At 37.6% G+C, this 24,988-nt stretch overlaps 1 protein-coding gene across 2 annotated transcripts in view; it reads right to left on the bottom strand.

The window, feature by feature from the left end:
- DNAH6 (dynein axonemal heavy chain 6) overlaps positions 1–24,988 on the bottom strand; it is a 248,852-nt gene that overhangs the window by 171,431 nt on the left and 52,433 nt on the right. For both annotated transcript variants that reach the window (XM_019756389.2, XM_074332256.1), the window contains 8 exons: positions 24,714–24,821; positions 20,041–20,241; positions 15,454–15,574; positions 12,807–12,958; positions 10,911–11,063; positions 7,037–7,288; positions 3,800–3,928; positions 845–958 (listed from right to left, as the gene is read on the bottom strand). In XM_019756389.2, coding sequence (XP_019611948.2) covers positions 845–958; positions 3,800–3,928; positions 7,037–7,288; positions 10,911–11,063; positions 12,807–12,958; positions 15,454–15,574; positions 20,041–20,241; positions 24,714–24,821 — 1,230 coding nt within the window. The remainder of the gene's footprint in view (positions 1–844; positions 959–3,799; positions 3,929–7,036; positions 7,289–10,910; positions 11,064–12,806; positions 12,959–15,453; positions 15,575–20,040; positions 20,242–24,713; positions 24,822–24,988) is intronic.

Here is a 24,988-nt window from a genome sequence, read left to right as displayed (position 1 = left end):
CTGTTTTCTCCACAAAAAGGTAAGCTCTGTGAGGGTTTGGACTTTGTCCCCAGCAGCTAAAACATTATCTGGGAACCATTTCCTGTATTATTGTTGTTTAACCCAGACATGTGAGTTTTAATTATAGGTATCAGCATAGGTAGGATGAGCGAGCAAGTATAAAACAGTATTGCTGAAGTTGATGGTATTTCTAACATGTCCCTATCACACTTGAAAGTATGGATGGTCATCTGTTCTGCCTCCTACAGGGCTGACCCTTGTAAAGATCTGAATATAAAGGTAGACCTGAGAAACCAAACTCTGTAGGACTTGGCTCCCTAATAAAGAGAATTTATTATTGAGATCTCAAGGGAAGATCCTAGATCTCATTACTCTGATTCTATTCTATCATGGTCAACAAAAAGGCTTCCTTATTTTTTTAAAGGACAACAAGAATAAAAATCTAAGCTAGCAGAAATCTAAAGTGTATAGATCACAAGTAAAAACCTACAACCCTCAAGAACACTTGGGGGTAGTGTATCATGATGACACTGTGTTCAAAACTCACAAAGCAGTTAAATGAAATCCTTTGGTGCGTCCTTCATTTAGCCTTCTTAAGTGGAGGACCCAAGAAGCCTGCCTTACCAATAACACATTCTGCTCTATGGTTTTAGTGACAAAAAGATCTCTGTGCATTTCACTAAACAAATGGATAAAAATTCCCATAGAATTATAGCATTGTGTATTTTATTGAAATTAAAAATATGCCAGATTTTTAAAAAATTATAATTCACATTATTAGGATTGTAAGTTTAACTAATACAACAATAATTTAAGAATTGAGTTTTTTGTTTTGTGTTTTTACCTGTAACCATTCTTGATGGAGTTGATCCCATTCAGATAAAGAATCCCAGAGCAATTGTTTAAGCTTTAATTCAGCACTAACTTCTTCCAAAGTTTCAAATGTGGACACTTCTACCTTTATAAATGCAATAAACAAAATGCACTATTTATTTTTCAGATATAAAGACCTTATATTATTTTTCTATTAGTAATTCTTAATACAGGGACTAAGCAGAATATGGGGGTGGGGAGAATCCTAAATGGGGAAAGAGAAGGAGAAAGAGGAACAAATGAAAAAAAAAAATCACAAAACCTATGTAAATTCAAATTTCCATTTGAGTGACAAAATATAACTCTTTATATTTCCTTAGAACTTAAATATTCTCCAAAAACATAAATATTACAAGAGTACCATGAGCATTTTTCCTCAAGTTGGATCATACATGCTTATATATGCCTGGCCTTTTTTTTTTGAAAACAGATGAGTCTTCAGATGCACTCATTTCCTTTAGGGTTTATATACTTAGATAGATGAGAAAAAAGATGTTTGTGCATAGCTGGTAGGAGGGGTGGGGGGAAGTGGGGAGATTTAACATGGAGACGACAGCCTGGTTTATTACCTCTTTCTAACCCCATGTGCTGTATATGAACCCTATAGAGAGAGAGGTTGAGGGAAAATCTGAAGAAGTTGTTTTCATGAAGTGTGTTAAGACTGGTTAGGCTTGGAGGTGGAGGAACCTTCAGGGGGTTGGTTGCACAGAAATTGTGAGCTCTGTGATAAGCTAGGCCTTTGAATATTTCATCCAATGGCAGCAGAATACACGTTGTTTTCAAATATACACAGAACATTCCCAAGGATATATCATGTGATGGGCCACAAAACAAATATTAGAACATTTAAGAAGACTAAAATCATACCATGTATCTTTTCCAACCACAATTACCTGAAACTAGAAATCAATGAAGCAAGCCAGAAAATTCCAAGCATATGGAAATTAAACAACACACTCCTGAACAACTAGTGGGTCAAAGAGGAAATCAGGAGAAATCAAAAAATATTTTGAAGCAAATGAACATGAAAACATAGTACACCAAAACCTATGGGATACTGCAAAAGCAGTTCTGAGAAGAAAGTTTACAGTGATAAATACAGACATTAAGAAATAGAAATATCATAAATAACTCATCTTTGCACATCAGGGAACTAGAAAAAGAAGAACAAATTAAACCCAAAGTTAGCAGAAGGTAGGAAATAACAAAGATCAGAATGGAAACAAGAGAAATAGAGACCAGAAAAACAATAGAAAAGAGCAATGAAACTAAGGGCTTGTTTTTCAAAAAGATAAACACAAATGACAAACCTTTAGCTGGACTAAGAAAAAAGAAAGAAGACTCAAATAAATAAAATCAGAAATGAAAGAGGAGACATTACAGCTGATGCTACAGAAATACACAGAACCATAAGGGACTACCCATAAGGGACTACTATGAATTAGCATATGCCAGCAAATTGGATAACCTGTAAGAAAAGGATAAATCCCTGGGAACAACCCACCAAAGGTGAATCAGAAAGAGATAGAAAATCTGAGCAGACTAGTAATGAGTAAGGAGATCAAATCAGTAACCAAAAGCCTCCTAACACAGAAGAGCCCAGGACCAGAGAGCTTCACTGGTGAAATCTGCCAAACATTTTAAAAGAATTAATGCCAATCTTTCTCAAACTTTTCAAAAAAAAATTGACCAGGTGGAAACACTTCCAAACTCATTTTACGAGGCCAGCATTACCTTGTCATTAGGTGTCTAGCCCTGCCTTCACTAAGCATTAGAAATTATTTCCTAGGTTAGTTAGGCCTTCATTCCTACCCCCAAATGACTGATAGCTTCAGAAGGAAGGTTGGATGTGAAGTGATCATAAAGGAAGAATTAGTCAAGTATAGATATGGAGTTGGAAGGGGTGGGACACCCTCCTGTTTCAGATGCTGGCTCAAGCAAAGCTATTTTTTCTGACCCACGGAGTGCCTAGTTGTTAGTTGCAGCTTTTTATCAAGCAATATTTCTTCCATAGCTCACTTCCTACTGAATACTTTCCTATCTTGTAGGTGAATTAACTCAACCTGGAAACAACTTTGAACCCTAGTTCTCTCATGCACAAACCTGCCTCAAGTATTGCAGTAGTCACATTGTCTACACAGTGCCACGCTCATGATTTTGTAGATTGCTCCATCAATGCCTGGGCTCTGGAGGGGACACCTCCTCAGGCCACTTTCTGGACATTCACTTAGGGCTCTAGAAGAGATAGACGTGTTCCCTTGTGAAGTCCAGGCACTCCTCCAAGACTTTGGGGGAGATGAATAACATCTCCCTCAGTGCTGGTGGTCCCCCTGGTTTTTGACTGTAGAAATCTTTTCTATTTTCTTTTTGTTTTGGTCTCCCTAATAGCTGTTTAGAGTACTGATAAGTTGCACTCATTTCTCTCTCTCTGTTTTTTTTTTTTTTTTTAGGCATATCTTTTATCAAATCTACCTCTTAGATCCATCATCCTCTGGCTTAGTCAATTCCCTTCTTTTCATTGAATTGGCACATCATACCAGGGCAAGTCAGGAAATATTCATGGAATCATAGCACACACAAATGTAAAAGAAACTTGAATATTACTTAGGAAAAACTAGAGGGGCTTTAATTGACCACATTTAAAAATCCACATGCATTTTAACATAGAAATTATAGTCTGGTCTGAGGGTTTATCTGTAATTCACAGTTACTTTTCATAAGAAAGATATTTTGTCTCTCCTGTGTACTAACTTTAAACACTTCAAAGGCAGGGAACAGGTCACATTTGTTTCACACTGTTCCAGCATAGTGACTAGCATATAGGTGTCCAAACATTAAATGTTTACAGACATGCTGGTGAAAGTGCTTGTGCATCAATGCTATTTGCATGTATACATTTTAAAAACAGATATAGAGTTGTCATTACCTTAAAATGTTTCTGATAAGATTTATATTGAAATGCACGTTTCTGAAGATCATCAAGAACTAACTGCAGATCGTTCAACATGGACTTTATTTTGTCTTGGTCAACGCTGACATCCAGAATCTGCGGATCCTATAACATTAAGACAGCTTTTGATGAGTCATTCCTGCTTTTTGATGTAGACCATTAAATTAAATTCACAAACATTTAAAAAATATTTTTCTAATTCTCTTCTCACTCTGATTTGTATAAAATATGTTTAAATGTTTACTTTTCCTGAACTTTAAAGCAATGCGTATATATTGTAAGAAGAATAGAAATGTATAAAGAAGTGCCATGGGGTATCAATGTTTTTAAATAGTACCTAATATACAGAGGGTGCCAAAAAATGCATACATATCATAAGAAAGAAAAACTGTACTAAAATTGTAATACTCAATATATACCCATAACAAAAGATGAATACAAGTCACGTTTGACTTCTGCAATTACAAGAAGTGCTCAAAGTGGTTACCATCAGTGTCCAGACACTTCTGATTACAGCAAACTACTGCTTGAGCAACGTTGACCAAAGTGTCCACTTGTATACATTTTTTTGGCACCTCTGGTATTTTCCCTCATCTGCTTTCATTTCCTACACTTCTTCAACAAATATGATGTCAGGTAAAGTGAGGTGAATACAATAGGGAAAAGAAAGAAGAGACTATAATGTAATGAAAATCCCCATTTTACAATAAAGGAAACAGAAAGGGGGAAGAGAGAAAATAAAGACAAAATGGCCAGATATGTTTTCTGGCTGACCTGTTGGGCTTGAAACCCCACCCAGTGAATTGGAATAGACAAGTTTGGGAACACAGGAGAAACACCTAACTAGCTCTGGGAGAATCTGAGAACTATTATAGCCATAGCTTGGGGAGACCAATTATTCCTTCTCTGATATAGCACGGCCCTGCCTTCATAATGGCAACATGTTCTTGATTGGAAACAGCTAAGGGAAGTGTCTGGGCTGACGGGGGGTTGTGCTCTCTCTGGTGCCTCATTGCTTGGACTGGTATGTAGCGAATCATGAAGTTCTCACGTGCCTTGATTCTGACAGTGGGAACTGGTAGACCATAAGAAGTCCAAGGACAGGACGAGAAAGCTTCAGATGAAGACTGTGGACTACAGCAGAAATGACAGATTACAGTAGCAGGGGCTGGCGTGGTAGTTAAAGAACCAGGACCCTTGGCTGACAGCGAACTGCACTGGAAGACCTGCGCTCCAGAATGCCACATGAGGACTGGGTGGCCCTCCCCACCGCCCAGCAGGAGGAAACGCAGATTTCCCCTTATGGAGCAAGAGGTGGGAGGGGATGGTGACGAGGGTGAAGAAGTACCTGATGGGGCGTTCAGGTTTTGAACTAGAATCTGTCTCAAACAGACCAAGTTAAAATGAAACACATAACTAATAACGCCCCCGAAAAAAACACGAAATCAACATTTCAAACTGAAATAAATTGCGTAATCAATTGTCACATTTAGATTTTTTTCTTCAACTCCCTCCATCAGCAGAAGTGGTGGTCTTGACAGCAAGATGATATCATTATGGAAATAATGAAGTTGCAGTTCTTTGCTCCAGTGATAATGAATTAATTCTAAACCCTCTATAGAAGAAGCACTTGCTGAAGTATATCATGGCTTTTAAAATACATGATTATACATAAAGCACTTGCTGGCACTTTTGTTCTCTCTAGCAATCTATTTATACACACACGTTGTTCTAAACAAAGAATAATTATTGATACATTTTATTGTCTGTTCTGTATGAATATAGTATATAGTACAACAGTTAATAGCAGACTATTAACCATTGGAAGCAGACTGCTTAAGATTGAAGGATGGTTCCTTTGTTTATTATTTGTGTGACCCTGGGCAAGTTACTTAATCTCCCTGTATCTTGGTTTCCTTACGAAATGTGAATAATAAAACCTTATAGGTGTTCTGAGGCTTAAATGAGTTAAAACATGCAAATGTATATAAGAATATTCCTAGAAGCATTATTCATCATTGTCAAAAACTAGGAACAACCCTAATATCCATAGATTGTGGAACGGATAATTAAATTGTGGCATACGATGGAATACCATATAACAACAAAGATAATAAGCTACATCTACCCATAGAAACATGGATAAATCTCAGGAATGAAAGAAAATCAAATAAAGGACACACTACTGTATGATTCTATTTAATCAAAGTTTTTAAACAAGCAAAACTAATCTGTGGCATTAGAATTCAGGGTAGTGGCTGCCTTGGGAGAGGAAGGAAGGCTTAGTGATAAGAGGGGCTACCAAGGCTACCAGCAACGTTCTAGTTATTGGCCTGAGTAGTGGGCACATGAATACATTCACCTTCTGATAATCCACTGAGTTGTACAGTTATTACAGTTATATACAGTTTTCTCTGTGTGAAAATACAAAGCTACTTTAATACCTGACACATAGTAAGTACACAATAAATGTTAGCTGTTTTTACGCTCCCATGTTAATACATGTAAATGTATGTTGTAATCTTTAATGTCTGCATTGCATTCCTTTGAGTGGATGTACCCTAACACAGTTTATTAATCCTCTGTTGAGGGACATTGACTTTTTTTCAATTGTTCTGATTTGATTCTAATTTCAGATGGTTTTATACTTCTGTGATAAGTTTGTCAATGTTAATAGTAAGACAATGGATCGTTACAAAATCATATTGTCATGTATGCTTCAGTTAAGAATCACCCAGATGTCTATTCCAAATTCTTAAAAGAAAGTCCCCCATATCTGTTGTAAATTAAAATTAGTGCAAGTTAACCAAATATTCTTCATATAATTTATCACTTTATCCTCTGCCTCTTCCTAAATGGAAATTTTCAAATATGTGGGTACAAAAACTTTAAAATTGTGACAATAGCTTAAAATATGCTAATAAGTTATAAAAACACTTATTTGAAAATAATAAATACAAGCCAGGAGAAAGAAAATTCAATATTCCATATACGCTTTGCTTGCAATACAGAATTTACTACTTAAAAGAGAGGTTTAGAAACACTGTTGATTTTAAATAGCAGTTCAAAGACCTTGTTACTTGGTTAGAATAAAACCATAAAAAAGTAAAAGTTAAATCACATTAAAATGAAACATGCTCCCTAAAAGGTTTAATTAAAAGGTAGCCGTCAAACTTAACCAAGATTATTTTAAAAAATTCTTCCTTGACTTACTTGTGCCAGCAGCTTTACTTCGTTCACTTCATTGTTTAGTTCTTCAAGATCTTTACCCAAATACACACAAAGCTGCTTAATGCTTGCTTCTCTGTCACCCACGGATTTATCGATGGAATTCCGAACAGCAACCACAGACGGCTTCATAGTTGCAAATACGGCGAAGTCTTCAGGAGGCGTAGGAATTTGATACTGTTCAATGAGCTTGTACATTTGAACCACTACGTTGGATTCCTCTTCAAGGGTTTCGATCTAAATAGAAACATTAGTTGCTGGTTAAATGTAGCAGAGTCCCACTATGGCCCTTAGATTTTGTCCAATAGGAGAGAGCCTCGGGGCGCTGTGAGCCTCCTGCTGGGAACCGCAGGCACACCAGGAGTGGAAGTGCATTACACTGGCTGAAGTCAGCTGGGTGGTCCGGACTGTTACATGTACAGTACCGGTGACCAGGCCCAGGAAATGAGTTGTTCAAAGCTGAGTATCCTTAGTATTATTCCTATAAATGTTTATTTTTCTCCTCTCTCTTTTGTTCCCTAGTAGCATTTAAAGGTATTGATATTTTCAGGGACAATATGTGCTGGGAAGATGCTCCCTCACAGTATCAGAGCTTCCAGACTGTGTGCTGAGCTGTGATTATTCCAACCCAGCTTCTGAGCTGCGGACAGGGCAGGTTCCCGGCTGCACAGGAGATTCAGAACTCTGATCTAGGGGGAGTCTCACACTATCCTTTTATAAATACTTTTACTACCACCACCTTACTACTAAACATCTTTTCACTTTGATGGCCTACCTTCAGTGGACAGTGTCTCTCCTAATTTTCTGGCAAGAGACTCTCCAATTTTGGGGGAACCCTCCTCCCCCAACTCTGCCATATGGTTATAGATGGAGCAGCCATGTTTGTACCACTTGACTCAACCTCCTGGCCATAAGCTGAACCAAGCAGCATCCAGTTGGGACCTAGAGAACCCAGATCAGTCTGACCTCTCTCTTTCACATGGCAAGAGTTCAACTGTAGTTGGCAGAGGCCATTTGCTTTCATGTGCAAACAGAACACAATCCTTAACATGAGACGATAACTGCAGACAGGCTTTTAGAGAAATGGTTCTCAACCTTTAGCTTGTATCACAATCGCTTTGGAAAGCTTGTTAAAACACAGATTGTTCAGCCCCTCCCCCAAGTTTCTGATACAGAGGTCTAGGATGGGGCCCAAGAATATGCATTCCTAACAATTTCCCCAGTGCTTATGCTGCTGGTTTGGGGACCACCCTTTGAGAACTACTGTTCTAGAGAGGAGCAATGATGAGAGATGGAAAAAGAGAAGCCTTTTTGGTTTTCACAGGCTGCTCTAGTTCCTTCTGTCCTTTCTAAAGGCTAGGCTCTATCCAGGCCTTTATATTCCAGAAGATATTCTGCAAACTCAGAATAAATGTTCTCTTTTCCTAAGCTAACTATGTGAGTTTTTGTTACTTTCAACTGAAAGTATCTAACTTCTTATACAAGTTACAAATAGAACTAAATCTCTGTACTCCAAGATCAGTTCATCTTCCTGTGTTCCCTGCACTTAGAGTAAGCACATGTCCAGGTTTCTGCGGGAGTCCTGCTTTACACTTGTCCTGGCAGAGCGATTAATGGTGCTTGTTTCACTCTCAAAAATGGCCTGCCCCTACCTACACTGGTTAGTGATACCACTGTCTACCCATTCACTGTAGAAAAATACCCAAGAGTTATCTTGGACTTTTTTTGCTGGACCCTCATTCAGTTGGCTACTAAGTCCTTTCAATTCTACTTACTTAACATCTCTAGAACCCATTCCTTCTCTCCTCTCCTTAAAAATACTGCTTTAGCTACAGTTCATCAGCTTTTTCCACCAAACACCCTTTCTCCATAGCATATCAATTGTCATATCCTGCTCTTGTCATGCTGTCTCGGGTCTTTGCATGAGGTTTTCCCACTTCTTGGAATGCCTACCTGAATACTTGTACTTCAGGACATAGCTTAAATACCCTCCACAGAGCCTTCTGTGACTCAGGCAAGAGTGACCACAACCCCCTCCCCAGTCCTAAAACAGTATCTTGTACCGTATCCATTGTATAATAATTGTCTGCTTTCATTCTGGACTCTGAGCTCCTTGAAAGCAGATTTACTCGTTGTTATAATCCCTGCACCCCAGTAAGCGGGTGCTTACTACATTTTCTGAATGAATGAATGAGGCTCCAGGGGAAGCTGTTTGTTGTGTGCAGCACATCTCCCTAAGGGAGGCTGCTTCCCCAACATGCCACCCAGGAATGCAGAAACAGCCTAAGGAGATGGGCCACAGTCTGAGTTTTCTATATGGCACATCAACTCTCCTGCTCCTGCACCACAGGGTGGGAGCAGTCTAACCTCTGCAGTGTAATCCTACCTTTCTGTTATAGTTCACACAACAGGATGGAGGCGCCTAAAAAAGAGAGATTTTCTTTCTCTCTTGGTGGCTAGCTAGATTTGCAATATGTACCTTGGGAGCTGCTGGTGGCCATGTTTGCTGTTGTGGGATGAAGAGGGAGGAGCAACCTGCTTGCAGAAGGAGAGAAGCAAAGCAGAGCCTCCGAGAGATGCAGAGAAGACAGATGGAGGGAGAGGACTGCCTGGGTTTGCTATAGCCTTCTCATTCCTCTTGTTTGAGTTCCTAAGCTTACTTCCATTCTTGGTGTGTGTGTGAGTGTGTGTGTGTGTGTGTGTGTGTGTGTGTGTGTGTGTATGTGTGTGTGTGTGGGGTGGTCTGTGAAATATTCTTGAGTCCTTAAGTAGGGTCCCATTTTGGCCTAAGCTAGCTCAAATGAGGTTGGGTTATTTGTCCAAAGAGGCTTACTGACTACAAATAATAACAAATGCTTGGCATCTTTAGACTCCCGGGATGCAGTGTAGGTAAACCTGAGAAAAACCCACAATCATTTGCCCTTTGAGAAGGTGTTATTTCTTGAAATCATAAATAAAATTGTTACTGTTACAGGCACATGAATAGCCTTTACTATTACTTCTGTGAACAACATATAACAGACAAGTTGTTAATGACATTTTACTTACTTTCTATATTTTTTATATTTAACATATCTTTAATTTCCAGTGATTTAAGAAAATAATTTATCTCTATTTCAAAAGTTATGAAAAACTTACTGTTGAAATTAATGCTAGATTGCCTGCCACAGGAAAGGAGCAGCCTGAGAGAAGGAAACCAAGTTTCCAGAGAGAAAAAAAAAATATGGAAGACAAAGGAGAGAGAGAGAGAGAGAGAGAGAGTGAGAGAGAGAGCTGACCCCATCATTTGCATCACTGGAGTCCCCACATCTACTGTTGTCTCTCCACCCTACCTCTCTATTTAAAGGTTTCTTTAATTTTTAATGGTCAGGTTCCTGGCTATTGTGCAGATACGTATAGTCTAAGGATCAAGACTTCCATTATGACTAATATCTAGATTACAATTCTATTACCATTTATCACTAAACTGTGACTGAGAGCCCTGGCTTTGCAGTCAGAGACACCATTTTAAATTCCAGCTCTACCACATACAAGTTCTGTGATCTTGGACAACATAACCTATTTTAGTCCCTGTTTCCTCATGTGCAAAATAAGAATAAAAATTATCCATACTTCTTAAATTTTTGTGAGGATTTAAAATGTAATATATGTAAAAAAATGTAGTGCAATGCCTGACCAGTAGTACGAGTTTGATCAATGTTAGCTGTCATTAGTGCTGTGATATAGGGCATCCACTTACTTTGTCTGAAAGGGTTTCTGACATTTTGACAATGATTTCTTGACCTTCAATCTCTCAATTTCTTTTGTCTTCATTACTTATTACAAGATCTGTAATATTGAGTTATATGAATCAACTCACCCTTTCCTGAATTTCATCAAGAAATATTAAGCTGTTAACATATTCTATGGTGGTCGTTGGAACAAATTCAAGTTTATACTCTGCGTCTTGTGCCTCAGAGATAATGGCATCCACTTTTTTCTTGCTTTGACGAGGAAGCATATAATTTAGCACCTAGGAAAGAAAATGTAAATCATAACTACTTGACTACTGCCATTTTATTATATATTTTAGATAAATCCTAATTGAACATCTGTTAAGTAGCAAGTATTGGAAGCAGCCATATATATAAAGGGACTTTTTTACACATGAAATCACTGTTAGTCAAATGAACCAACAAGAAGGACAGGTTTTGAAGATCATTTCCAGAACAAACTAGATTGCACAGCTTATTAAAAATGTTTGCCTAAATTCTCTGATCTCTTGCAAGCACCCTTCCTGTTATTTTGCCCTTTGTAGTGGACATTATGGTACCCTCTCCAGGATTAATTCTAGTCCTTTCATGTTGTGTGGTAGTCATGCAGTTTGGGAAATTGATTGATCTCTCCTTTGGAAACACAGATGAAGTCTAATTGATCAATAGGCAAGTATGAGTCTGGTCCTTGGGCCAATGTAATTGGATAAGCGTGGACATTTGACCTTAGTTGATCCGATTAGATAGAGGCCCAGGACTTCTCTTTAAGGCTGAGAGAGATGGATGCTCAGAATCCCAATCTCTTTTTCTTTCTCTTTCTGTATATGAACAAGGAAATAATTAGCCTATGGAGCTTTTGGCAGCCATATCACAATGAGAAAATGCTAGCTTTATAATGAAGCTGGCAGTCAGGAGGCTTAGTAGAGAGAACGGAAAACTGGCTTCTTGGTAACACCACTAAGTCACTAGATCAGACTTTCCCCATGCCCATCACTCTCTGGTCTTTTTAGATGCACAGCTCATAAATGTATGGAATGCTTAAGCCAGTTTGAGATCAGTTTTCTTTGACTTGGTATAGAGCAGTGCTCAAACTGCTTGTTGAAATTGAATTTGCTCCAATTATGTATTTCTTCCTTTTTAAGAGGTGAAGAAGCTCTGGAAGAAAGCCCAGGGCCACACAATTAATTACATGACAGAACAGGTACTATCACTCAGGTCTTCAGTCTTTTATACAGGGCTCTGTGTTCCATCATGACATTAGGGGTCAACAGACATTTTCTGTAAGGGCCAGATAGTAAATATTTTAGATTTGCAGGACCTACAGTCTCTGTTACAACTGCTCAACTCTGCCCTTGTAGTGAGAAAAGTAACCACAGGCTATGCTGTACATAAGCAAATTGTCACAGTTGTGTTCTAATAAAACTACACGTACAAAACAGGTGGCAGGCTGGATTTACCCAGTGGGCTATATCCTGTTTTATACCATTGTCTTTCTGGAGGTATTTGATAACATATAGAGATATTCTGGCCCCAAAGAAGACCTGAAAGTTATTACAGAATGAACACAAATTTCCTCAGCTCTATAACTCACCAAAATATAATCAGATCTTTAGGGACAGTTTCAGATCAGGAAATGATCTCCTAAACTTGATCTTAATGTCCTAGAATGAACAAGCATTCCCACGAAGACACTGAGCTGTCACATTTGTACCTCTTCTACAGGAAGCTTTGAAATGCTCCAAAAAGGAAAAAGGAGCAGGAAGGAGTAAGAGGCTCGTGTGAGGCCTGCAGTCCCCTCCCTTCCCTCATCTGAAAGCTGATTGTGCTTGGAACAGAAAGGAGAATATGAGACTTTTCCTAGAAATTAAGGATGCCTAGTAGACTTATGTAAATTTTAAATATTTGCAATGTTAGAAAATACGGTTTATTTGCAGTAGAAAAATCATAAAATAATTGTAGACACCATAAAAAATTGTGAAAAATTTTTCTTAGTTCATAGTTACCTCCAAGCATCGCAAAGGTGATGGAATTAGTTTTTCTTTTAGCAGCTTAGTGTCAATGAGCAGCAAGCCTACATTTCTGGTGGGTTTTAGAGCTGTGGCGTCCTTGTGCTGTCTGTGATATTTTTCCAATTGTTCACTAAAGAACTGAACATCTACATAGAATAATTCATATAAAGCATAAGATACATTAAATTAGATTTTGAAGAAGCTTTATAAATATATTAAAAGCCATTGCATGAATAAATTTATGTACGTATTTGTAATGTTGTTATCCATATGTAGGGTACTTTGTATAACTTTAAAATATTAATTGACAATGCCTTATATTTTATTCTTGCAATAAAAAACTAATATATAATAATTAAATATGTTTTAAAATAAGAATTAAATAATTAAATATGTAAATATGTTTTCTGACTCCTATTAAGAGATGGCAGGCAAAAATAACTTATAGTTGCATTAGGAGATCTAGTCTGAAATGGACTAGATTCTAGAGTCAGGTCGGTTTGAAATTGGGCTTAATCTAAGGGTTTCCTACATGGTACTGCAAAGTAGAGCATTTTGAGCATATTAACAATAAAAGTTTGAGACACGGAAGATCACGCATAGCTAAAGTTATCTCCATTCCTCTTCCCACCACCTCTGCCAATCCTGCCCCCACGTCATGGTTAGGGCCTTTGTCAGCCTGCATCTGAGATATGCTGCAGTTGTGTTGTGATAATCTTCCGGTCCCCATTTTCTCCCTTCTCCAATCTACCCAGAACCGGGGGAAGCCTGATTATACTTGAATACACTTTTATCATACTATTGGTCAAAAACAGCTCTTTCTAATACATTTAGAGTACTAAACTACTCTGCTTGTCTTTCAAAATCCTGTACCCTCTGGGCCTCTCAAATTTAGATAACTTTATTTCCAATTCCTTCCTCCATTTGGGTCAGATTGATTTCCTTAGTGTTTCCCTGTTCTCTTTTTATAAACCTCCTCCACTATCAAATGATCTGAGAAGTCCTCCATTAAGGAAACCTGTATAGCATTGCTTAATCTAGTATTTTCCAAACTTGTTTGAACACAAAGTCTTTTTAAGGTATCGTGTGATTATCCTTTAGAATAGTGTTCCAAAGAACACCAGTTTGGGAAACACCAATTTGGTCCAATACTCTCATTTTATACATAAAGAAATGTAGATCAATGAAGGTTATTGATCTAATAACTGTGTTTCTCTTTGGCCATGGTCACACAGCCAAAAAGAAACAAAAGAGTAAAGCTGACAGAAGAGAAATAAGATCTGTTGTCTATCTCTTTTTGAGACAGAGAGGCAGTGTGCAGAGTAGTGAAGCACACAAGCTTTCAAGTCAGAGAAAAGTGTTTCTAAACCGCTTACTTACTGGCTGCATAATTTTGCATTTTCCTTATCTCTTTATATGTCCATTTACTTATTTGTAAAATAAGAATCCTAATACTTGCCTCATAGAATTGTGAGGATTAGATGAGCTACCTGAAAATCACTTAGCACAGTATCTATCATGTCATAAGTGCTCAGCAGGTGTAGAAATGATTAGGAAACACTGACATTTATAGGAATTTAGTGGTGAAATATGGCTGATTGCGTCAGGAAGACAGAACCTGTCCCCTGATCATCTTTTTGGAGGCTGGCCAGGGGACACTCTGGCTGAGAGTTCAGTTAAACACACATTTATTAATCATCTGTAATAGGTTCTTTGCAGGGTAGTTTGAGGGAATATGATAACAGGTAAGGTATGGTATCCAAAGGGCAAAGCTACCTTCTGTTAACCTCTGACGAACAACTGGGTTTAGAGGTTTAGGAAGTACTGCAGAGTTCCAAGACAAGAAGGAGCACAGCAGTAGGAATCCAGGCCAGTGTACTCCAAGGTCCCAGCCAACAAAGAGTTAACACCTGTGAGACTCTGCTGCCAGGATTGGGACAGGATTGACAAACCAAGGCAGGACTAGATTAAGGACAACCTGGGAGTCTGGTGACCTCATCCTGATGGGAACTTGATGAGCGATGAAAGTCATCCAATGTGAGGAATGCGGTAACAGGAGAGAGGAGGCCTTGGGCTTACGCCTATGAGTAGAAGATCTAAGGGATGAGGCTAGGCCTCCTTTGTGTGCTGAAGAGCCAGGCTCCATACCTTACTGCCACCATGGTGCTATACCATAGCTCTCAGGGCATCGCGTCCTGTCAGGTCACTTCAGTTCTACACACATTAAGCCTCAGGGACTTGACAACTGAATGCAGTGCCTGCTCTTGGACTAGATTCTGGGTCAAACCAGCTGCAAATTGCTTTATTTGGGGGTTTCTGAATATAGACTAAATGTTGATATTAAAGGATTGCTATTTTTTTAGATGTGATATTATTTTGGTTCTGTGGGAACATGTTTTTTAGAGATGCATATTGAAGTATTAAACTTAGAGATGGAATGTCTAATTTACTTCAGCACAATAAAATAATGGGTTGAAAGAAACTGTAACAATTTATAGAAAAAAATAGTGCTGGTTCATGAGACAAATATCAAAGTAATTATTTTTGTGTATGAGAAAAGGCAATAAAAAACAGCTCATGAAATAAAAAAAGAATATGAATGATATTCATAATAATTAGTAAGGAAAATTTAAAAACTTACCAGGTTCCTGAAGTTTAAGAGCTTGTAAATCAAGACTTTCGTTTTCCTTGAAGAATATCTGGAACTTTTCAAATGTAGCTGCATATAATTGGGCAGATTCAAATGCTGCTTTTATGGTTTCCTAAATGTTATAAATAGACAGACAAATAAAACTATAATTTTCCTGAGCAGAATTCAATTTAATATAACTAAACAAATAAACAAACCAGCAAACACAAATGCCTTCTCTTTGTCCAATAATATATTTTGACCTGGGAATATATGAGTGAGGGAAGATACCATCCCTGATGTCATTTAGTTATTTGTTAATTTGTTTCCTTTTAATAGGTTCTTATGTATTCTTCTAGAATGTTTCCACTATTTATTTCTTTACATTAAAAATTGAGAGGAAGAAACATGTCAAACTTATATCTCATTTGAGCTGACTTAATAGTCAGCTCAATATAGGTGACAGAATGAAACAATGGGAGCCCCATAAATGAAAAGCTCCATCAACATGTCCAAAATATGATTTGAAACCTTTTTTATTTTGAAATAATCTCTGATTCACATAAAGTTTCTGGTTTTTACTGATATTCTTTAATTTTCACTTATCTCAAAATCAATCAATAAACATTCTACTTTCTTCTTATGCTCTCCCTTCTTTTTGTTTTTAAAGTTGCATTATTTCTATTTCATTAGAACATACAACATTTATATACTAGTCTCCTATCCTTGTCTCTACCTATGTTTTAGTCTTAGATAGATCTACAATTAAATATATTAAGTGTTCACCATCAGTCTTTTTAAATTAAGATTTAGTTTCTTAGAGCAGTTTTAGGTTCACAGCAAATTTGAGAGGAAAGGACAGAGAATTCCCATGTATCTCCAGCTCACACACATGCACAACCCCCCCACCCCCCCCCACCCCTTAACAACATCCCCACCTGAGAGGTACATTTGTTACAACTGATGAACCTACTCTGAGCAATCATTATCACCCAAAGTCTATAGTTTACATTATGGTTCACTCTTGGTGTTGTACATTCTATGGGTCTGGACAAATGTATAATGGTATGTATCCATCATTATTGAATCATACAGAGTGTTTTCATCATCCTAAATAGCCTCTCTGTTCCACCTATTCATATCCCCCTCTACCCATCCTGGGCAACCACTGACCTTTTAAGCATCTCCATGGTTTTGTAACTTCACAAGAACTTCGTTTCTTTAGCACATATTTTGCTTTAATCCAAGTTAGCTTTGTGTAGCCTGATGGAACTGTAACTCGGTCGCATTCTTTCCCCAGATCCTCCTACCTGTGTATATACGGTATGTCCACTCCCTTTAATCATTAAGTCCTTAGGAGGACATTATGTTCTGGTCAGCGTCAAACTCACTTAAGAGTAAAGTTTCCGGTCTATCAACCATGACCAAGACACAATAACCAAACCTCAAACTAGAGTAAGGTTTTAGTCAAACAAAGATAACACCTTGGCCTCAGTTATGTTTCCTGTTCAGACTCATGAAAGCAGAACGCCCCCACAGGCCACATCCCCTGGAAACTAGACAGAACAATGCCGTGACTGACACCAGGACCTGGAGCCATGATCAATTGCTCTCTGCCTTAGCTGGGACCAATCGAGAGCTCGTGGCCCCAACGCCCACAGCAACCATGATTAATGATGTTCTCCATACATGTATTATAGCCACTAGAGGCCATCAGGGAGCCAGGTTTTTGAGAGCACTGGCTCACCTGTTTCTGGACTTGGTGCCAACTCCTTAAATAACCTTTACTTTCTTTGCTGCAAACTCCTGCTCGTATGTTATTTGGCTTGAGTGTGTAGGCAAGCAGACCTTTTGAGTCTACAGCAACAATTTTGCTTTTACCAGAATGTCACATAGTTGGAATCTTATAGATTCCCATTGCACATATGTTATACCTTTTAAAATTGTCCCACAATCCTTAGATATTTTGTTCTGTTTTTTTTCCAGCCTTTGTTTTCTTTGCTTTTTGGTTTTCATGGATTCTATTGATAGATCCTTTAGCTCAGAGTCTCTTTCCTCAGCTGTATCCAATCTGCTAATTATCCCATCAATGTCATTTTTCATTTGTTACTATTTTTTTTTTTTTTTAATCTCTGGCATTTCTTTTCAGTTCTTTCGTAGGGTTTTCATCTCTCTGCTTACACTGTCCACCCGTTCTTGCATACTGTTTCTGTTATCCACTAGAGCCCTTAGCATATGAATCGCAGTGGTTTTAAATTCTGGGCGTGGTATTTCCAATATCCCTGCCCATGTCTGGTGGCAATGCTTGCTCGATCTTCAAATTATGGTTTGTTTGTTTTTTCCTATTTGGTATGCCTTGTAATTTTTTGGTGATAGCTGGACATGATGTACTGGGTAAAAGGAACTGCTGTAAATAGGTCCTAGAAAGGGAATGGTGAGGTGTTGGGGGAGGGAAAACATTCTTTAGTCCTATGCTTAAGTCTGTCTTTTAGTGAACCTCTGGACTGTGAACCTCCTATATATTTCTCTTTTTATTCTCTCTCCTTCAGTGGGACAGGATGGCTAGAGTGGGCTGGAATTGTGTTATTTCTCTTGTCCCGGGTCAGTTAGGCTCAGATATTTAGGCTCTGGTTAGGAGTTTCCCCTGATGGCTAGTTCCCCCTGAGGGCAGACCTTGTTAAGAACAGAGTGCTCTGGCATATTTCAAAATGGTTCCTTTCCCCCTCTCCCTACTGGAAGCATGAAGGGATTTTTCTCCAATATTTACTATGGGAACCTGGTTGAGCTCCTGGAGGTAAATATCACAATATTATGCCCCTCCCCACCATGACTGGATCTCCCAGAGATTTTAAATTTTAGAATGTTCATACTGAGCCTCCAGAGATTCATCAATTACAATCTAGGTTTTCCTGCCCAGCACTGCTTCCCACAGTGGTTCTGCTCATGAGTTTCTGCCGGGAGCCATGACTCCCTGTATTCACTTGTTCGTCTCTCTAGCCTTGGGGCCTGTGGTTTGCCCTTTGTCCTCACTTCTCATGGATCCAAAAAGAGTTGTTGATTTTTCAGTCTGTTCTGATTTTTACTTGTTTTTAGGATGGACTGGAGACTTCCAAGTTTCTTACTTGTGAAACCAGCAACAGGAAGATCAGTTGTTTTTTTTTTTTGTTGTTGTTTTTTTTTTGCCACAGTTATCTTCTGATTGGATGAGTACCCAATTCCTTAGGTCCTTGTATTTTCAAATACCTTGTATCTCTCTATACAAGTAGCCTTGATACTTGAGGACTTGCTTGGCTAAATAAAGTTCTTGATTCACACTTTCTTCACTTGACTTTTATTTAAAAATGCTTTTCCATTATTGCCTTGCATTATGTGTTGATTTTGAGAAGTCTAATGCTAGTCTAATTCTCTTACTTCTGTAAGTTGTTTGGTCATTTTGCTTTGAGACCTCAAGGTATTTTTCTGCAGTTTTAAAAGTTAATGGTTTCAAGAAGATATATCTCAGAGTTGATAGTTCTAGGTCAATTTTCCAATGTACACTGTAGGCCCTTTCAATATGTTGATTCAGGTTTTCTTTTCTTGGACTATAGTTATAAATGTTAGTTCTACCCTTTGTTTTGTTTTTCTCCTTCAGAGACTCCAGTTACATGTATGTTATTTCTTCTTTGCTTGTCTTCTATTTCAATTATTTTCTCTCTGAACCTTTTTATTTATATTAGGCTGGTGCAAAACTAATTGCGGTTTGAAAGGTTAAAAATAATTACAAAAACCACAGTTACTTTTGCATCAACTTAATATTTCTCATTTTCATTTTCATGGTTGTTTTTCTTTTTTCTATACTCATTATATTTTCCTATCATTCTTTTATACTAATTATTCAATTTTCATTTGAGTTTATTCTCCCGTGGACACCATGTAATTTAGTCTTCATTTCTGAGATGATTCTGTCTTTTCCCCCCTTAGTTTCTATTTTTAATTTTGGATTCAATGTGATTTTATATATATTGAAATGTTTGAGGATATTTACTTCAGTTTGTAGTGTTGCTTTAGTTTTGTGGGTTTTAGAGGGGAAGGGGAGGAATATTCACCAGCTGTTTTAATCTTCACTTTGTTTTCTCTTTATAATATCTTTATGCATATTTAATATATTTTAATTTCTTCAGCTAATGGATTTGGTGTGATTTACAAGATAATTCAAGGGTATTCTGCTTTGTCAGTATAGCAATGTGTGGATGATTTTATTTTATTTTTTGGGTGGTGGAAGAGTTGGGTACACTCTGATTTTTTTGGTTCTTTTTTGTCCTGCAGAGTCTTAAATTTTCACCAGTTGCTTCATTTTCCTTGCACCACCCAATGTTTGAATAATGCCTCTTCTTCAGCTTTAAACTATTTTCTACCCCAGAAGTGATGTCACCTGAAATATCATGCCCTTTTAACTCCCTTTCCTGTAGTCAATGCTCTGGTCTACTGGGACTTTTAAAAAAAACCCAAAAACAATACTTTACCATTTAGAGATTAAGTAGTGTTAAATTTAAAGATAATAAAGGGCAAAAATATATTACTTAATTTCTTTACTATTAGTTTCAATAAAAGTAAATATACCTTTATTTGAAGGATAATTGTGTGAAAATTCTTATCATCATCAAATACTGCTGATAAGCTTGGGCCAAGTCCACAAGTTTTTTCTTCAAGTTTGTTGTTAATATAAGGGCTGGTAAAAGCATCAAAATATGTATCAGGCACGAGATTAGGAACTGATAACACAGTGTTCTGAAAATGATTAATTGCTCCTGAAATACCATCCTGTTAGAGAGAAAAACATGAACATAAATGTAAACATATATGGTTATACTTATGAATATTTTTGAATTTTCTGAAATGCTAAAATAAATAACTCGTTGAATCATGACAGATATTGTGTTGATTTTTAGTATATAACAGATCAGAAGACACAGCCCCTGTCTTCAGGAAATGTATTTTGTAATTTAGAGCAAGGCAAATAAAAAAACCCACAACACATTATGATGACTTCTATATTTGAAGTATGAACAAAACACAGAAATGTCATAAGGGAAGGCCAGCCAAAGTATGCCTAAGAGAAATAGGGAAAGTTTAAAGGTTGGGTTAGTATTTTATATTCTTTAAGCAGCAATTTCCATTCTAGAAATGTATCCTAAGAGAAAAAACTAGATATGTAAGCAAAGATTCATTTACAAGGACACTTACTGTATCATTACTTGTAATGAAAACTGATGAGAGAAATACCTAAGTGTTTAAAAATAGGAGTATTGTTAAGTTATGATAAATTTATACAATGGAAAATTAGGCACCCCTTCAACATGGTGTCTCCTAAGATTGATTAATGCCACGGGAAAAATCTTATGATATAATGCTAAGTTAAAGAGAGAGACAGAAAGATAGAGAGAACGATAAAACTGGTTTGTAATATCCCATTTTTAAAAATGTATATACAAAATTTCATGGTAAGTTAGATGTGTTGGTATATCAGTAAAACAAGATTGGAAAAAAGTATAAAAATATTAAAGGGTTATTTCTGGCACATGGAATTAAAGATGATTTTAATAATCTTTTTTTTTTTTTCAAATTCACTTCAATGGGCATGAACTAATTTATAACTTATAATAAATACAAAATCTAATTAGAGAAAATGAGATCAAGAAAAGGTACTTCTTGAAATGAGTCTTAACAGTTGAGCAGGAGCTTGTCAAGTGTACAAGACAGGAGTACAATCCTTAGAAGTCATTGTGTGAGAGGCCTGAGTGGGGCAGGCAGGTTTGGGCACCCTAAGTAATTTAGGTGCTGGAGCATAAGTGCCAAGTGTGGAGAAACAGGACCATGCAGTTGGTCCCCTTGTAAAAGGCCTGTACGTGATATTGGGTTCCAGCGTTAGCGTATAGGCCCGAGCTCCCTAGATTGTGACCAGGGACAACCCTGAGGATAAAAAGGCCCCAACATCATGTAACTTGGGGAAGAAACCTTGGGTTAAACAAAGTTAAACAGGATTCTTCTCTGGATCTGCTAACCAGGATTTTTCATATTTGTTAATATGCAAATGCATATCACAACCCCTTTCTCCTAGAATGCCCATCAACAGACCACAGAGCATTCTTTGAAAAATGTCACTATAGGCAATGGAGAAATTTTAATTTGAAGTGATATGATCAAATTTGCCTATGAAATAATCTTGCTGTCAGCAATGTAAAAAATGCATTAGAAGGAAAAGAGGCAGGCAGACCAGAATAGATGAGTAAGCCAAGCCAGGTGAGAGATAATGAAGTTCCCATTGAGAGGAGGTGCAAATAAAGGTCAAGTGACAGGACTCAGTGACCTGATTGCAAAGAGGTAAGGCAGAAAGTCAGATGACTCCCGAATGCTGACTTGGGCATCTGGATAATTCCTTTCATTAAGATGGAGACATGGAAGGAGGAGGAAGATTTGGAAGAAGATGATAAGTTCAATTTATTTTGGTGAGTTGGTGTTAATCATGGAGATTTTCAGATCTGAGTTTGGAACTCAGAAGAAAAGTACTGAATGAAAATACATGTTTATAAATCTCCATTCTAGAAGTGGTAGTCAGAACAATGGGCACAGACAGATGGACCCACAAAAGGTATATAGCACGTGAAGGTGAGGGACCCCTTCAAGATACTGTGTTTCTCTGAAAATAAGACCTAGCTGGACAATCAGCTCTACTGCGTCTTTTGGAGCAAAAATTAATATAAGACCCGGTCTTATTTTATTATAATATAAGACCAGGTCTTAATATAACATAACATAACATAACATAACATAACATAACATAACATAACATAACATAACATAACATAACACAATATAATATACAGTGGGAGCTCGATTTTCAAACGTAATCCATTCCGGAAGACCGTTCAAGTTCTGAAACTTCGAAAACAGCCGACAGCTGTTTTAAGTTATCCTTAAACTAGGCCTCAGGATCTTGCACTCAGCAGAAGCCACGTGATGTGTTCAACTTCCGAGGCATGTTCAAAAATTGGAGCATTTACTTCCAGGTTCATGGCATTTATAAACCGAAATGTTTTACAATGGAGATGTTAAAAAACCAAGGTAGTACTGTAATATAATACTGTGTCATATATTAATTTTTCCTCCAAAAGATGCATTAGAGCTGTCTGGCTAGGTCTTATTTTCGGGGAAACACGGTAGTAGTAGTCAAAGGTCAAACAAAAATAGGCTCTGAGAATGAGGATCATAAAGGAAAAAAATGTTAGCGTAAGAGTAAAACCAAGAGAAATTAAACCAAGGTGGGGAGTCTTATTTCTAGAGGTGGAAGCAGTAAATAGAATCAATCACAACAGGAAAGAAAGAATTGAAAAAAATAATGGGTCAAGCATTAGGAAGCTATAGGTAACGCAAGCAAGACCAATGTAAGATGTCAAGACTTAAGTATAAAATTTTCCTTTAGACTAAGCTTTATGTGTATATGAAAACTAGATGAGGATGCATGTTAAGACTAATGACCAAAATAATAGAAAAATTAGGAAATGTATGTGTGATAGTCCTGTTTATACTGCTATTGACTAATTTGGTGTTACATGAAGTAAAACCTTCTGTGTGGTATGAACACATGTACATACTGATTATGCCCAGAGCTTGGCCTACAACTTCACATGTAGGAATTAAAAATACCTATGTGGGGAATAGGGTTCTACAATAGGAAACAGGGAGAGTGTCAAGGTTTTCAAGGCCTGTTCCTGGAGGCTAAAGGAGAATAGCCAGCTGCTGTTGGAAAGTCTTCTTTTGTCATCTGCTGCACAAGGGCATCTGTCTTCCATGTGAAGGACAAGAATCTTCTGGCCAGAAAGAAACATAAGTGCCCAGTGCCTCTCTGTGTGGGAGTTCCTGAGTGAGACTCCAATCACAGGGACCCCAGCAGTCTGCTTGTCCTTGTAAATATCCTAATTTATCTGTAATCTGACAAATTACAGAATCATAGACTGCTATTATTGGAAGAAACCTTAAAACTCATCTGCCTTTTCATCTTATAGATGCATAAATTGAACGCCAGAGAGATAAGTGGATTCCCAAGGTCAAAGAGCTTATTAATTGTAAAGCGAAGACTAGACTCTAGAGAGCCTGATTACTAATGTTTTTGTGCCATGGTATACCAGCTAACAAGAGAAAACACAGACTCTGATTGGTTTACTGATCTATGCATATACACAAATGTGGGAGGCAGAATTCTAAGATGGCTCCCAACATTCCCTCCCTCTGGTGTATACACCCTGTATAGTCCTCTCCTTTTAAGTATAGTGGCGGGGGGAAACCTGTGAATAGGATGGGCTGCCATTACCATGACTAGGTTATATGGAAAGTTGAAGGGATTTGGCAAATATAATTAAGGTCCCAAATCATTTAGTTGACTTTGAGTTAATCAAGAAGGTGATTATGCTGGGTAGACCTGACTGAATCAAGTGAAAGCCCTTTTTAAAGGAGGGATTGGGCCCTTTCTTAAGGAGAATCTCCAGCTGGTCTTGAAGAAGCAAATGCCCTATTGTAAACTGCTTATAGAGTTGGCCACATGGCAAGGAACTACAGGTGGTTTCTGGGATCTAAGGGTGGTCCCGGCTGACATGGCTCAAGGAAATAGGGACTTCAGTCCTACAGCTGCATAGAGATGAATTTTTCCAACAACCTGAGGGAACTTGGAAGTGGATCCTTTTCTAGTTGAGCCTCTGAGGAGACCTCATTGCAGCCAATGCCTGAATGGCAGCCTGGAGAGGCCCTGAGGCAGAGGGTGTGTTAAGCAGTGTCCAGACTCCTGACCCACAGAAACTGTGAGATAGTAAATGATTGTTTTTGTAAACTGCCAAATTTGTGGTAACTTATTACACAGCAATAGATAAGTAGAACAACGAAATTTTCTCAGGTGTAGCATACTTAAAAAAGATTTCCAAAGTGGTACTTACACACAGAGTGATTTCTTGGGTTCTTATTGAGAGATGCCTATAATCAATTCCAAATTTCATATAGAATGTGTTCTCTTGATGATATTCCTACCAAGTCCCTAACCTGTCTTAAGTTAAAGAAAATGTGCTAAACTTTAGATAGTTTTTATGTAGATTTAACACTGTGCACAGAATAATGCTTTCTCTTTTTCTTACGATCATTTTGGAGAAGTGACCACAACAGCAACACTGCCAATCATTTGACAGTAAACAGTGCTTCATTTTCCAAAAAGGTGTTTCTACACAGATGTTATATGAAGAAACACATACCAGAAAATCTTCCAAAGAAGGCTCAAAGACTAGTGACTGGACTGTCAAAATCAGTTCTGTGAGAAACATGGGGATGAGAGACTCATCTTCTTCCTGCTTTTCCATTCCCTAAAATAAGCACATTTGCAATGTTATACAAGTAGCAAGGTATAAAACAGGAGACCTCTGTATTACAAGAGGCACATAAACTTAAGCATATGCAATTAGTTGATTCTATAATGTTGCCATGGCTTTCAAAGAATATTACCATAGAAATTAAACAATAAAGGTAAATG

This window comes from Rhinolophus sinicus, linkage group LG05 (assembly GCF_036562045.2).
Source record: "Rhinolophus sinicus isolate RSC01 linkage group LG05, ASM3656204v1, whole genome shotgun sequence".
Lineage (NCBI taxonomy): Eukaryota > Metazoa > Chordata > Mammalia > Chiroptera > Rhinolophidae > Rhinolophus > Rhinolophus sinicus.
This window is presented reverse-complemented; position numbering and strand designations above follow the sequence as displayed.